The 15,312-nt window shown below is 35.2% G+C and overlaps 1 protein-coding gene across 1 annotated transcript in view; it reads left to right on the top strand.

The window, feature by feature from the left end:
- Positions 1 to 15,312, top strand: part of LOC150099524 (rap1 GTPase-GDP dissociation stimulator 1-like) — a 252,559-nt gene that overhangs the window by 115,362 nt on the left and 121,885 nt on the right. The window contains exon 6 of the mRNA XM_090403451.1: positions 14,250 to 14,396. Coding sequence (XP_090259577.1) covers positions 14,250 to 14,396 — 147 coding nt within the window. The remainder of the gene's footprint in view (positions 1 to 14,249; positions 14,397 to 15,312) is intronic.

The following is a 15,312-nucleotide window of genomic DNA, read 5'->3' as shown; positions in this document are numbered from 1 at the left end:
TCTATTACAACAGCTATTCAATTTAGTCAGAGAATCTTGCAGACTTGTAGCAGATTTATTTAGAAGTATAACATCATCTGCATAAAGCAAAGAGCTGAATTTAACATCTCCAATTTTGATATCATGTTTAATACCACTTTCCTTCATAATGTGATCCATATAGATAATGAATAACAGAGGGGATAATGTACATCCTTGTCTCACACCAGATTTACCATTAAACCATCTTCCTGTACTTCCTTCAATTCTAACTGCTGACCTACAACTCAAATAAAGACTAAGTATTGCTTGATATAATGCCCCATTGACACCATATAATTGAAGTGTATTGAATAGCTTCTCTCTTGGCACCTTGTCATATGCCTTTTTCAGATCGACAAAACTTAAATACAGATCTTTGTTATATTCCCATGCTTTCTCGATTGTTTGTCGTAAAGTGAAGATCTGATCCTGACAGCCTCTGGTTGGCCTGAATCCAGCTTGTTCTTCACCAAGCTTTTCTTCCACAATTCTTCTCAACCGTTTCTTATACTTGCATAGATCTTGCCAGGAATACTCAGTAGGGAAATACCTCTGTAATTCTCACATTCAGTTTTATTTCCCTTTTTATATATGGGTACTATTAGAGCTCTACTCCAATCATCGGGAATTCATCCCTCTGTCCAGGCTTTCTGAACTGTGCAGCCACTGTAAGACTTTTATACCACCATACTTCAGCATTTCTGATCGAATATCATCTATTCCTGCCTTTCCACATTTCAAGCCTTTGATGGCTTTTTCTACATCAAGTATGGATATATATTCCTGACTGCATGCCTGGTCAGTGTTTTTTATCACTGTGCTCTCACTGCTTGTTTCATTTAGCAATTTTTTTGAAGTAATTACTCCATACTTCAAGGATATCTTTTTCTCCTGTTTTCATGTCACCTTTATCATCTCTAACTCCTTTTACAGCACTCTTTTCCTCCATTTCTAAGCTTCTTCAACAACCTCCAGAATACCTTACCACCTTCTTGATATTTATTTTCTATGTTCTTGCCAAAGTCCTCCCATGACTTTTGTTTAGCTAGTTTTATGCAGTGTTTCACTTGCTTACATTTGTCTCTGTATTCTCTGAGAGCAAAAGGTGACTTATTTGCCAGGAACTTTTGATATGCTTTCTTCTTTTACTTCACCGCCTCTTTAACTTCCTGTGTCCACCATGGAGTTGTGAATTTTCTATCCTTGCAGACCAGCTAACCACATTCCTCTCTGGCTGAATCAATCAGGGTTTTCTTTTTTGCCACTGAATCTCCAAGGTTTGTTTCCTGTTCTCAAACTCTTTCATTTTTTCTTCAATAATCTTTGTGTATTTTAGTCTAAAGTTCACATCTGAGAGCTGCTCAACTTTTATTTGCTTTAAAACTTTCTTACATGTTATTCTTCTTAATATGAAATTTAATTTTATCTTGCTCAAGACTAAATAGTGATCACTTCCAATTTCAAATCCTCTGTACACTCTGGTCCAGGGAAAAAACATCACTATCAACAATAACATAGTTAATGAGATTTTTCTTATTCCTTACCTCTTCTCCATGTGAATTTGTGCACATTTTTATGTTGGAACATGGTGTTAGTAATAACCAGTCCATGTCCTGAGCAGAAATCCAACAAGTATTTGCCATTATTATTAGCTTTGCTCTTTTCTCCAAATTTTCCCAAATTATTTTTGCATTTCTGGCAATCATTTCCTACTCTGCTATTTATATCCCCAACAAATACCAACTTTTCCTTTTTCATTGTGTCAGTTGCTTTTTCTAAAGCCTCAAAAAATTCCTCCACTTCTACCTTAGTACAACCTTCTATGGGACCATAGGCACAAATAAGTCTCATTGTCCAGTTCCCCATTCTGATATTTGCCCACGTCACTCTACTTGAGACTGCCTGCCATTCAAGAAGATTAGCCTCATATTTTGTGTTGAATACTATGGCTACTCCTTCTTTTCCTTGATTGTCATTTCCTGAATATAACATTTTGTATTTAGAAAGATCTCACCAGTTTTTGTCTTTTTTGTTTCAGTCACCCCTATTATGTCGATCTGGTAGTTATCTAATTCCTCAGCTAGCTCCATTTCTTTGCCATTCAGGCTTCTTACGTTGATAGTACCAATCTTTAACTCTGGTGATGCTGAGTTGGGGTTTGTTTTCAGATTTGTTCCAGTAGCTGACTTTTCGCTGTTCGCCCTGGTTCCCTGGCGAAAACAACAGGGGCCTTGTTTAACCGGGCGACGCCCCAGCCGGCATGAAATTTTGTCATGTTGTACCATCATTTTGTATATTGATTTAAGCCAATAAGAATACAATTTGGTCGGCTAAATCTCAAATTGCCAGCCCATCCTTGTTCATTCAGTATCCAGGTAGATACCCAAGAAGGTGCACCACGAGAAGGTGAGGATTGGACATTAGGTCAGAAGGCCTGGTCATTTCTTTGCATTCCTTTAAAGGCTACGTGGAGGTCTCCTCTCAGTTATACAGCTTTGACCCTTAAGCACCCCTTATACCTTTTCCAGATTTCCAAAACTCAAATACAGATCCTTGTTATATCTCATGATTTTTCAACTATTTATCTTAATGCAAAAAGCTTGTTCATGTTTCTTCTTCACAATTTTTCTAACTTCTTCTATGCTTACATAAATCTTATTTGGAATGCTTCAGTATGGATATTCTAGTGTAATTGTTACATTCAGTTTTATTTCCCTTTTTATAGATAAGTATTATAAGATCTGCATTCAGACTTATCTGTCAGAAATTAGAAATATATTAGAATATGCATGAAATGAAAGAAATATACCTTAATAGCTAATTCCTTATGAACCAAAAAAGGAAACCCGAAAGACTGAAAATGCAAATATTCGAAGATAAAAATGAACTATTGAAAGATAAGAAAAAAGTTGAATAATTCACAAGTGAACTTCACAAACACAGTATAAGTATTTAGTGATGTCAGTAGTTATAGGCAGTTAGATAATGATCCCACATGGAGTATTCACAACAAAAACAGTGATATAATAAACGACCTTTGTAATTGACTTAAGGATATCAAAGAATAAATCACTTCAAAACATCCAGTCATCTATGGTACATAAAATACACAGGATATATTTTATGTACTAATCTAAATGATGATCTATTCTTTTTATCTCCATATGTAGGAAAAACATCGTCCTATATTAAAAAATTTCAAAAAGTTATTATATAAAAGATTAAACTGGATCTTACAGACATAAATATGGTGAGTTTGACATCACAAGCCTGTTTACCAACAAGCCAAGAAAAGACGTCATACTAACCTTAGAAGATATTTTGCCACCAAACACTGTCAAACTCTTTGAAATTGCCTAGAAAACACTTTCTTCGGGTTTCAAAGTCTCTGTTATAAACAGACAAAAGGCCTCACCACAGACATGCCCATTTCATTGCATTTGGTGAAAATGTAACTAAACTCAGACTGTTGCTTCAATATATATCAAGGGTGGCCACAACGTGGCTTGCGAGCTGCATGCAGCTTGCGTCCACACTTCGCATGGCTCTTCACTCTCTACCAGGAAAAAATAAACTAAAAGAGAAGAGGGGACAACAAAAAAGAGGAACAAAATAAAAAAGGGAGAGAAAAACAGGGATAATAAAAATTGCTGCAATAAAAAATTTTAATTTGAAACACATTAAATAAAGTTTACCTTGAACGATTAGAATAATTGTAAAGTCAAAACAATCATTTTAGTTACTTATTTACTAGTAGAGGCCTTCCTTGTATCCATTTTCTTGATCAATGTAAGCTTCTTAAAATTAGATGTTTAATTAGCTCATTCAAATGTTCATAATTTAAAACAGATCTATATTTAGATTTAATAAAAAGTAAATAACGTGTTGTGACAGGCAGGCATAGCTTCTGCATCCCCACCACCACTACCCACCTCGTCATATGCACACTCACTCCCGTACCATCGCATCAGTCAAATGTTGCAGCTCTTCTAAGTCTTACCGGAATTATTTTGGCTCCAAAAGGACACATAGTTGACCACCCCCTTATATATATATCATTGACATTTTCATCATTATGCCAGCTTCTGAAAAAAACCTTAAAAATTTCACAGGATTCCTCAACAGCATAAACCAAAAAATCAATTCACATTAGAAATTGAAAAGACAGATCACTTCCTTTCTGAGATGTTCTACATTCTACATCACATCACCGCCCTGCCCAAAAATGAGGTATCTTCAGAACATTCAAAGACAAGGCCTTCATGATGTCCAATGATAACAATTAAAGACAAAAAGAAATAACATATCTTAAAGATATACTACTAAAGAATGGAATACAATCTCAAAACCATATCAATAACATCTTAAATAAACCATCACATATTTCAGTGCATATGATTACAAAGGCCATTTCTTTACCCTACATAAAAAATCTTACACATAAAATAGCAAAAATTCTCAAGCAGTACAACTTAAAAGTCGCCTTCATGCCGCCATAAAAGGTGTCCATGATGCTAAGATCCCTCCCCCCCTCTCAAACAACCAGGAATGTATGAAATTTTCTGTACATGCAATATCTGCTGTTAGACAAATGAGTTGGATCTAGAGAAATCTGCCTCAAGAAACATATCAAAGATGTGGAGAAGAAACAAACACATGTCAGGATTGGCATTTCACACACTACCAAAGAAAAACATTGAATATTTGGCTTAAAAAAATGCCATATATAGAATTCAACAACTATGTGCACATATTTTAAAGAGACTAGCAAAAAGATACAATGTCCAACCCAATACAAGAAAAACCACGGTCTCATCATAAACCAGCTTTGTTCAGCATGTATCAAAGACCTACGTATTAATGAATTAGGCTATGAGAGAAGTTACACAGCACATTGTAACAATGAGAAGTGTCTGACACACCATTACTATATTTAACATCTGGTTTTTGTTCATTCCATGTATGAAACAGTTATTAATTTAGAAATCTCTCTCTCTCTGCTAATACCTTTTTCTATTTGTATTTAATCTGAAGAAGTGCATGGTAAGAAAGCAAAGCAATTTGTAAAAGTATCTAAACAAAAGTCATGAGCAAAAATGGTAAGAATATAAACAGTAAATATCAGGAAGGTGGCAAAGTAAGTGTTTTGGAGGCTATTGAAAAAGTTTAGAACTGGAGGAAAGAGTGCTATAAAAGGAATCAAAGATGATAAGGTGGCATTAAAAACGAAGCTAAAGGTACTCAAGATGTCTGGAGTAATTACTTTGAAAGATTGTAATGAAATAAGTAGTGTGACAGCTTGGCAGTTGAAAACACTCAATAGGAATGTAATATCAATACTTTAGGTAGAAAAAGCCATCAAAAAACTTGAAATGTGGAAAGGCACCAGAAATGCACAAATATGGAGTAAAGAAGTTTCACATTGGAAGTTTATTTTCCACTTGGTTAGACTATAATAAATTTAGCTTAATCCTTTATCCAAGTGTAAGCAAACAAAGTTTGCACCTGAAGTATCTTCAGGACTGAGGAACTCGTAGTAAAGGTGGACCAAGGTTTGCCAAAAGGTGTACCACCTTATTATTAAATTACTCTGGATTTAGAGAAAGATGTTGGAAGTTTATTTTCTGCTAATTTAATAATAAGGTGGTACACCTTTTGGCAACTCTTATAAGTAAATATGACCTCTCCATTGCTTCTGCCTTAGTATCACCACTTCTGGGTCTCATTCCCACTGACGAGACCTCAATAAAGGTTGAAACCGGTCTAGGTAGTGGCCCTTCCCTTAATGGATAGCATTATACATGTCCGCAAGGAGATGTGCTGTGCATCATGGGAGATACTGAGACAAGGAGTGATGAGAGCTTGGTCCACCTTTACCACGAGTTGCCTCAGTCCTGAAGATACCTCAGGTGCAAACTTTGTTTGCTTACACTTGGATAAAGGATTAAACTAAATTTATTATTGAAGTTTCATAGTAGCTGCACTGCTACTGTGAAAGTTCAAATTCCAGATAAAATAGCAAAAATTCTCAAGTAATTCTCATTTTGACTTGAGCAGAGCTCTCATGGTCATCATCATCATAGTTTAGTCAAGAATAAACAGGAAAATATATACAGAAAAAATGTATGCATAACAACTGCTCTTGGAGATAATCTATTAAATGAAGTTGAACCAAATTATGCCAACTGGTAAATGATTTGAGTCTCATCACATGAAATAATTTTTCCAGAACTGCTTTCTTAGCTTTCCACTTCCTTTGTGTCCATTAGTTAGTAATGTAGAAAGCAAGAGCACGGAGCAATGGTGAGGAAGGATGTCTAAGTTGGTGTATCAACTGCCTCAGCTGACTTTCTGAATTATTTCTAATAGTTGCTGTCTTTCTTGAAGAAAGACAGCAGAGGCAATGTGATCATGCTATGTACATCCTAATACTGATTGAAGGCATGTTGTTCCAAAGCTCTGATGATATTAACTATGTGGTGAGTAATGATGTTCCATGCCTGGGATGTATATCTAAATATGGGTTTATTGGTTTTTGTACAGACAAATTTTGGTATTTGTGGTGATGAGTTCGGATTTACAGATATTAGTTAGATTTTTATGCAATTGAAGAGCTTTGTGCTATCTTATTTGTTTGGCAAGGATCACGTAACTTATTGGTAATTAAATAATTTTTTTTTTCTGATAAGTTGAGGCAGTAATCTGTTTATTTACCTCTTCATTCACAAACTCTCCTACCTTCCTTCCTTTCTTTTCCAGTCATCTCTTACTTCCTCAGATCTTCTGTTCACTGCAGTCATTGCTTGCTCCAGCAACAGTCTCTCCATCTGACTCAAACCAAAACCATTTAAATATGGTCTGTCTCTATACAGGTGCCCCTCCAATTCATCCTACACATTCACAAAATGCACTCCTTTTTCCACAAACAGCTACACTAGCATACTATTCATGGTCTTTGCTTGTTGACTTAACTCAAGGCTGTCAGACCTGGGCAAAATGCTGACTATCTTCTTACTACATTGTTATATTTTACTCTTCTCAACAATCTCCTGATATCCAACCATTCTCTTGTTCCTACTACCATAGTCCACTCTTTTGCTTGCTTTTCATATATAATGCTTCTCTCACTCTGTTCATTCTACGTCCAGAAAAACAAACCTTGTGTGCACCTTTTCACTCACTACACCGCACAAATAATTGAATACCGCTTACAGATGGTTATCTTTTGTTCCATTCTTCCTCACACTTTCATGCAAGTCTGTAATTCTCCTGATTTCATTCTTTATATGCTTCATCTTTTTCTTCATCTTCACTAATTCCACTTTCATCTCTTCAGTCATCCTCTTGCTGCCATTCATACTTGGTATCATACCAGTTGCACTTGGTATCATACCTGTTGCTACTACACTGCCAGTCACATGTGCTGTCTTACCATTATCATCAGCTACATTGGCTTTCTCATGTGCTGCTACCTTATCGTCAACTCCACTAGCTTCCATAGCTACACTCGTGATCTCCTGCTCTTCCCTTTGCCCACTACTGCTCATGTTCAGAGACACTTCATAGTCCATAAACATGTTACACAAATCTTAAAATCAAATAAATCTGGTGATAGTTATATTTTTATCTTATTCTGCATTTTTTAAAATTCGCCAAGTATTTCACCTTTATTTTATTTTCAGATTTGTCATAAAAAAGTTTTTTAATTATTCTGCTAATCGATCACATACACACACACACAAAATAATAATAAAAAAAAAACACTGATCTGTACATGTTCGGTGAATTGTTTAAGTAATGACTATCTTGCAGTCAGCATGCTGATTTCTCTATAGTCATCAGTCTTGGTTTCTGTAATTCATTCATTATCATTCATTGGTAGCTACTTGCAAACAAGTGCAGTTGTCTTTCATTTAGTTACAGTTGAATCTGTAGGTGGCTGATTATGCTGATGTGTTATTTTCATGACCTGCCATAGTAGTGACATATGCTTCTGTGAGGTACTGATTGCATTTACCCATGCAATCCAGTTCTCTTTTCTTGTTCTTCTATTCTCAGTCACTATTGCACATAATACAGTTTGAAAGTACTGAGAACTGTAGTAGACTACCTTTCTCTATTTTGACTCATCTAGAACCAGAGCCTCCCATAATAATTTTAGTTTAATCCTTTATCCAAGTGTAAGCAAACAAAGTTTGCGCCTGAAGTATCTTCAGGACTGAGGCAACTCGTGTTAAAGGTGGACCAAGCTCTCATCACTCCCTGCCTCAGTATCTCCCATAATGCAAAGCATATCTCCTTGCAGACATATATAATGCTATGCATTAAGGGAAGGGCCACTACCCAGACTGGTTTCAACCTTTATTGGTGTTCAAGTACAGGTTAAACTCAAAAAAACTCAGTGTTGTTCCCCTCAGTAACAGGCTCACCCTGCCACTGAGAAGAACTTTCAGAACCGGTTGGCTCTACACCGTGGCAGGCTCACCCCACCACCGAGCAGAACCACTCATTTGCTCATATCTCGAGGGATAACAGCAACAGCCGTGCCTCAGTTAACTTCACAGGCTACAGCATTACCCTGCACACACACACACACACACACACACACACACACACACACACACACACACACACACACACACACACACCACCCTGGACCTGGGTGACAGCAACAGCCGAGCCTCAGTTAAAACTTCATGGGCTTACTTATCCAGTCAAAAGCTGGATTTTTCTTTTATGTTCATCAAAAGAGTCTTGTTGTTTTTTAGGCTAGTAGCCAGTCATTTCTTTGCAAGTAACAAAAATGATTTAATTGTCAGATATTTGCCCAGGCCTCTCAGGATGCTTATCAGCTCATCACACAGCTCATTTTGAATGCAAACAAGTGATTTATTCAAAATGAGCTGTGTGATGTTAAATTGCCAATAGAGCTATGCTTTAACTGAAGAAAAAGTTAATCATAACAGTGTAAAAAATAAATTGCACATATATATATATATATATATATATATATACACACACACACACACACTAGCCCCCCCCCCTGGAGCCTATGGCGCTCAACCCCCCCCCCCTGAGTTCCAGGCAGGTAAGCCGGTAAGAGCCAGTAAGACAAAAAATGTGACATAAAAACTTTTCAAATTTCAGCTTATCTTTTTATATATATAGAGTGTATATATATAATATCATACTCAACATATCATCAGATAGATGATCTATCTAGTTGGTTAAAAGAAGTCATGCATAGGTAACTTGCAAACCGACTACCATCATCAATGCACAAAATATCTACACAAGTCCTCCAGTGATCAATAAATGTGACGGGATGATGGGTGCTTTATTTGGCAGCTGTACCAGTGACAAAGCAACCCTTTTTTGGACCCACTCCATTTTTCTCATCCCTCCCCTTCAGGTGAGAACAGAAAGGCTAGAAACAGTGCCCTAAAAACAGTCTTATTTACCAACTCCTGAATGATAACAACATTTAGTGGAATCATCATTTAAAATTTGAAAACAGTACATTTATTTTGTGACCTATAATGTTTGGGTTCTTATGGATAATCTTTCGACTGACTTACCTGAAAGATGGACTGCTTTTATTGCCCATGAATAGAAAAGACTTAACATCAATATGAAGAAGGTAAAGAATTTGGATTAGATATAAATGGAAAAAAGACCAAATTTATGAAAATTTCAAAAGAAAACAGATTTGAGCCAGAAATATTCATAAACAATATGAAAATTTAACATACAACAGAATACCAATATTCAGGGACCTACTTTACTGCAGATGAAAAGCAAGATAAAGAAATAAAAATAAGAACAGCCATAGCTAAAGATGCATTTCAGAAAAATAAAGATCTACTCAGCAGTTCTGTGAGTATCAAGACAAAGAAAAGAATGATAAGAACATTAATGTGGTCAGTTTTCACATATGGAAGTGAGACCTGGATATTTAGAAGAGAGTATGGAAACAGATAATGACCTTTGAAATGTGGTGCTATAGGTTAGCTCTGAAAATCTCATGGACATGTAACAAATACAGATGTCCTACAGAGAATGAGAACACAGAGATCGTTCGTCATTACAGGAAATGATCCAGAGAAAGATGAGATTGGTGGGACATGTGCTGAGAGGTTCAGTAGGACAGAGGATACTAACAGTTTTAAAAGGAAAAATTATGGGAAAAGGATCAAGAGACAAAAAACGAAGGACATGGCTTGAAGATATAAGATTGTGGACAGGATCACATGGCTATGCAGAAACAAAAAGGAAAGCCACCAACAGAGAGAACTGGAAGGACATGGTGCTGCACCTTTTCATTGAGGAAGCTACATGAAGAAGAAGAACATTAATATAGAAGATTCTCTAACAAACTTCAATCTTGGAGAAAGACAGACCACCAGGGTGGGCTTCATTAAAAATGAAATGTATCTGATACGCAAAAACACAAGGTAAAAGTATTATTTATTAAACATACTGCCATATATTTCAGTCTGAAATTAACAGACCATCATTAGTGGCGATGGTCTGTTACTTTTTTTTTAAAGTAGAAGGTCCATAAAATGCTTTGATAGCTCTAAAGAAACATTGGAGTCCCAAGTGTTAGCAATCAGCACTACATACTATTTTTCACTGATTTTTCAGAAATGACATTCTTCTGTGCTTGGTAGCTTTGTATCTCTACACGGTTTTCTGGATGCACCTTTTTTTTTTTTTTTTTTTTTTTTTTTTTTTTTTTTTTTTTTTTTTTTGCAGATAGTTTTATTGCTGGATTATGAAGTATGTTATATTTAAAAAATTCTTGTTTTAATCCTTACTCTTTTCTAATTCTTTAATGTTTGCTTATACTTGGGTAAAAAATTAAATTGCCAATATTTCTTAGTGCATCAGCTAAGAAATATGCCAATAGTATGGAGACCAAATAGAGATCATTTTTCTACTGTAGCCTTCTGCCATTTTAGTGATTGAAATATAGAATGGTTTCTTCCACCTGGTCATCTGTTGAGGTGTCTTTCTTAATAAATAAGTTATGATTACAGTAGTCCCCCCCCCAATCCACATGGGATACATTCCAAGACCCCCCCCATGGATACCTGAAACTGTGGATAGTGCTTGAACCCTATATACTGTTTTTTGCTATGCATATATACCTGTGATAAAGTTTAATTTGTAAATTAGCACAGTAACTACAATAATAAAATAGAACAATTATAACAATATACTGCAATAAAGGTAGTAAAATACTGTAAGGGAGTTAATTGAACACAAGCACTGCAATACCGCAACAGTCGATCTGATAACCAAGCACAACTACTAAGTGACTAATGAGTGGGTAATGTATACAGGGCAGATATGCTGGACAAAGGGATGATTCATATCACGAGCAGGACAGTGTGAGATTTCATCATGCTACTCAGAACGGCACACAATTTAAAATATATGAATTGTTTGTTTCTGGAATTTTCCATTTAATATTTTTGGACCAGAAACTGCAGAAAGCAAAACTGTGGATAAGGGGGGGAGGGGATTACTGTACTGTAATTTCTTCATCAAGATCATTGAAATCTTTTTCTTTTTTTTTATTGTTACACAGTAATCAGCATTAATTATATAAAAAAATTATGGAGGCAACTGACTGTGTTGGAATGATTACTTTACTCTGAATTAAAATAACTACTCGACATTTTGAACCTTTATGTTAATGTCATCATCAGGAAATCATATACAGTAAGATGCTGATTGATGCTACCTCTTTGAATGCTGTTTCATTATAGCACTCTTTTTCGAACACAGTAAAATAGTAGGCCTCAATTCTCACTGCCTTCAAGTGATAATACTCATAATTCCCAAATTCTCCAATCATACATAATTCCCTGAATTCTCCATCTTTGAGTGATAATACTGAATGTACTGACTCCCATAGTACATTCAGTATTATCACTCTTGACAATTCGGTGTGCTGGGTACAAAATGCATGCATTAAGTTATTACATACATACAGTAGTGTTTGAATTGGTTTAATTTTGTTTTGTTTTTTTAAGCTATAATGTGTAGAAAAAATAGTGAAAATGAAAAAGCAAAGAAAAAGAATTTCGATGGATATAAAATTGCAACTGTTAAAGTGGTTAGAAGGGTAAAAACGTCATGTTAATATAGGTGCTTCATTAAACATAGCAATGTCTACTATAAGAACAACTCTTAAATATGTAAACAAAATAACGTTTTCTGCAACAACCTCAACATTTTCAGAGGTAACCCATTCAAGAAGCCAAATTCTTCAAGAAAAGGCAGGGACATTGTATTTGAGTGAATGATCAAATTCAATGTAACACCCTTAAGTCAGTGAATAATAATGGAAAAGCCGAGAAACATGACCTAGATTATGAATAGAGTTCTAAAGTTAGGCAGAGTTGTTGGAAGCAATATCTTACTACTGAAAGCACTTTTGTGAGCAAAAAAGGAAATGACCCTTGATTGCTACATCTTCAAGATGCTAAAGCTTCCCGAAGACACTGGACTCAGCCCTTCATCCAAGATGGAAAACTATGAATACATTGTATAAGTTTATATATAATAATATTGTTGAACAAAGTTCAATGCTTTTCTGTTCATATTTGGGTTTTTGCCATTCCCAATTTATGTAAAGTTAAGATGACTCCTTTTAATGCTTTTTGTATAGTGCTCTAAATTCTATGAATATATCCTGAGCATTTACTGACATCTTAGTTTATGTACATACTACATAATCATTCACTATAGAGTTACAACATTACTGCTTTGATCATCCATCAAGCCTGGTCTCTGGCAAGATGGAGGGTGGGGGGAATGAGGGACACTGTTCTTTTATTATCCTTATCACTAAATGTCATGTGAATTGCAGATGGGCCATCCATATCGTTAGGACTCTTAGACCATCATTCCTGTTGAGGTTGAAATGATAGATTAGCACATTACAGGTCTCTTTAAATTTTCATTTGTAAGAGGTTTTTGGTATGATATTATAATTAAGAGAGACCTCCAGAGAGTCAGGAACTCATTGAGGGAGGCCATACTGTTTGCACCAGTTATCATACCTGTTCTTGAATTCATTCACGCCACATGCACACACGACATCCATTGGCAATCCATTCCAATCACTCACACACACACCCCACTCTATGTGAAAAATTGAGCCCTAACCCTTTCTTGACAGCATTCATTCTCAACTTCTTTGCATCCTCTCTCCACCCTCCATAAAATGTAAAATTCTGTCTACTGAAGTTCTGTATAAGCCTTTAAGAAGTTTCTAACTTCTTAAAGGCTTATACAGAACCTTTCTCTCCTGTTTGCTAGTGTCTGTAGCCTACAATCTTTGCACACTCTCTCTCTCCATTGTATCAGAATCATCATGGAGACTAGATCTGCACTCGATAAGACCTCACGTGGACATGAGGTCTTATCGAGGCCTTGTAAAGAGGCAAAATGACTTCTTATCTTTACGGAAGGAATGAGTGCCTTAAGTCTGTGGGCATTTTTCAAGTGCATGATCGGAAAGGCCTGATTTTATATAATTAAGGAATTTGATGTGCTGTTTCTATTCTCTTCTCTTATTGTTACACATCCTTGATTCCCTGTGTATGGTAAGTTAAAAGTGCATCAGATTTGATGCACGTGGGTGGGCCAGGAGGGAACAGGATCCTTAGAGAAGCTTAGTAAACTTCTCTAAGTTTAAATTTTGTGGGAGAGGTTTAAACGTAACCATAATATTATATTTTTGTAGTGTTTTATTTTTTTGGATATTTCTTTAATGTAAGAGGTCATTGATGTGTTTCAGCAATGGTTCACGTATTTGTTCTTTTCCTGTAGTCATTGGATTTATTTTTGGGTTTTTCTTCCCTTGTGAATTCTTCGAATAATTCTTTGTGCATGCAATACTCTTTATTCCTGTAACCTTTTGGAGTGTGTGTGTTGTTCATGGAAAAAATTCTAATTCTGTCCATGTTTGCTTTTAATCATTGTAACACTGTAGTTGTTCCACTCAGATTGGAATGACCAATATTAGCAGAAGCTGATATTTAGATATCAGCATCTGCTATATCTAAATATAGATATAGCAGATGCTGATCATGAGACTATTTAGATATCTAAATAGTCTCATGATGTTTTAGATGGTTTAAATTCAGTTCCCATTTAAATATATTATTTTAAATATATTTTAAAAATCAATCAATGTTTTTTTTTAATAGATGATATCAAATACCATCTGTCAGAACTAGGATTATGCGAAAAGCTTGTAGATGTAATAAAAAAATATGAGGATACACGACAAGAAGAAGATAGTCAGAATATTGTTAAGATTCTTGCTGATCTAATCATCTTAATTCTAACAGGAGGTAAAAAATGCTTTAAAAAAATGATTTCATTACTTATGTAAATTTAGTGAAGTTGAAATTATAGGAATTTGTAAACTATCATCCAATGTGCATTTGAAACACTTCAAGCCCACTACAGTACAGCAAGCAAATTCAATAGTTACATACATGTGTTTGGTAGGATAATTGTAAAAGGATGTAGCAAAAGATTCAGTTAGGTTCAAATAACACACCCATAGACAAGATCAGGCTAGGTTCTAGCTCTCATTAAGTTTTCAATAGTTGATTTTGATCCTAGATGTAAAGTGACAAACAGTAGTGTACTATAACTCTCACAAAGGGGGATCCAAAAAATTGGATCCCCCTTTGTGAGAGTTATAGTATACTACTGTTTGTCACTTTACATCTAGGATCAAAATCAACTATTGAAAACTTAATGAGAGCTAGAACCTAGCCTGATCCAGTTCTTCCATATAGGTTAATCAAAAATGGAAAATGCGAAGTTTATTGAACAATAAGAGTGCTCACCACAATTAAAATTCTGATGTGAAATTCAGATCCAAGGTCTCATTACAAACTTGACACTTGGAAAAGTTATCATAGTTATCATACATCAGCTTTGATTTCCATTATAATAAAAATAATAATAAAAAATAAACTTCATATTTGGGTGGGGGGGGGAGAGAATTTACAAATTACCATGAATGCAGATTTTTCTTCTACAACTCTTTAATATTGTATGAATCAAAATGAACTCTTTTAAAGGTGTCTACAGGTAATCCATTTGAGAATAACTACATTTCTTATATTCATTGTTTTTTATTTAATATGTTATAACTTTTGACACATCTGTCAGATTTTAACAAATCTATCATCATTCACTTGATCTTTCATTATCTTAAATTTCTCAGTATTAGTTCATGAGAAAAGAATACGG

Source organism: Typopeltis vanoorti, chromosome 14 (assembly GCF_054136105.1).
Source record: "Typopeltis vanoorti isolate ZY-2024b chromosome 14, IOZ_Tvanoo_1.0, whole genome shotgun sequence".
Taxonomy (NCBI): Eukaryota; Metazoa; Arthropoda; class Arachnida; order Uropygi; family Thelyphonidae; genus Typopeltis; species Typopeltis vanoorti.
Note: the sequence above shows the minus strand (reverse complement) of the source record. Positions and strands in the feature narration are given on the sequence as shown.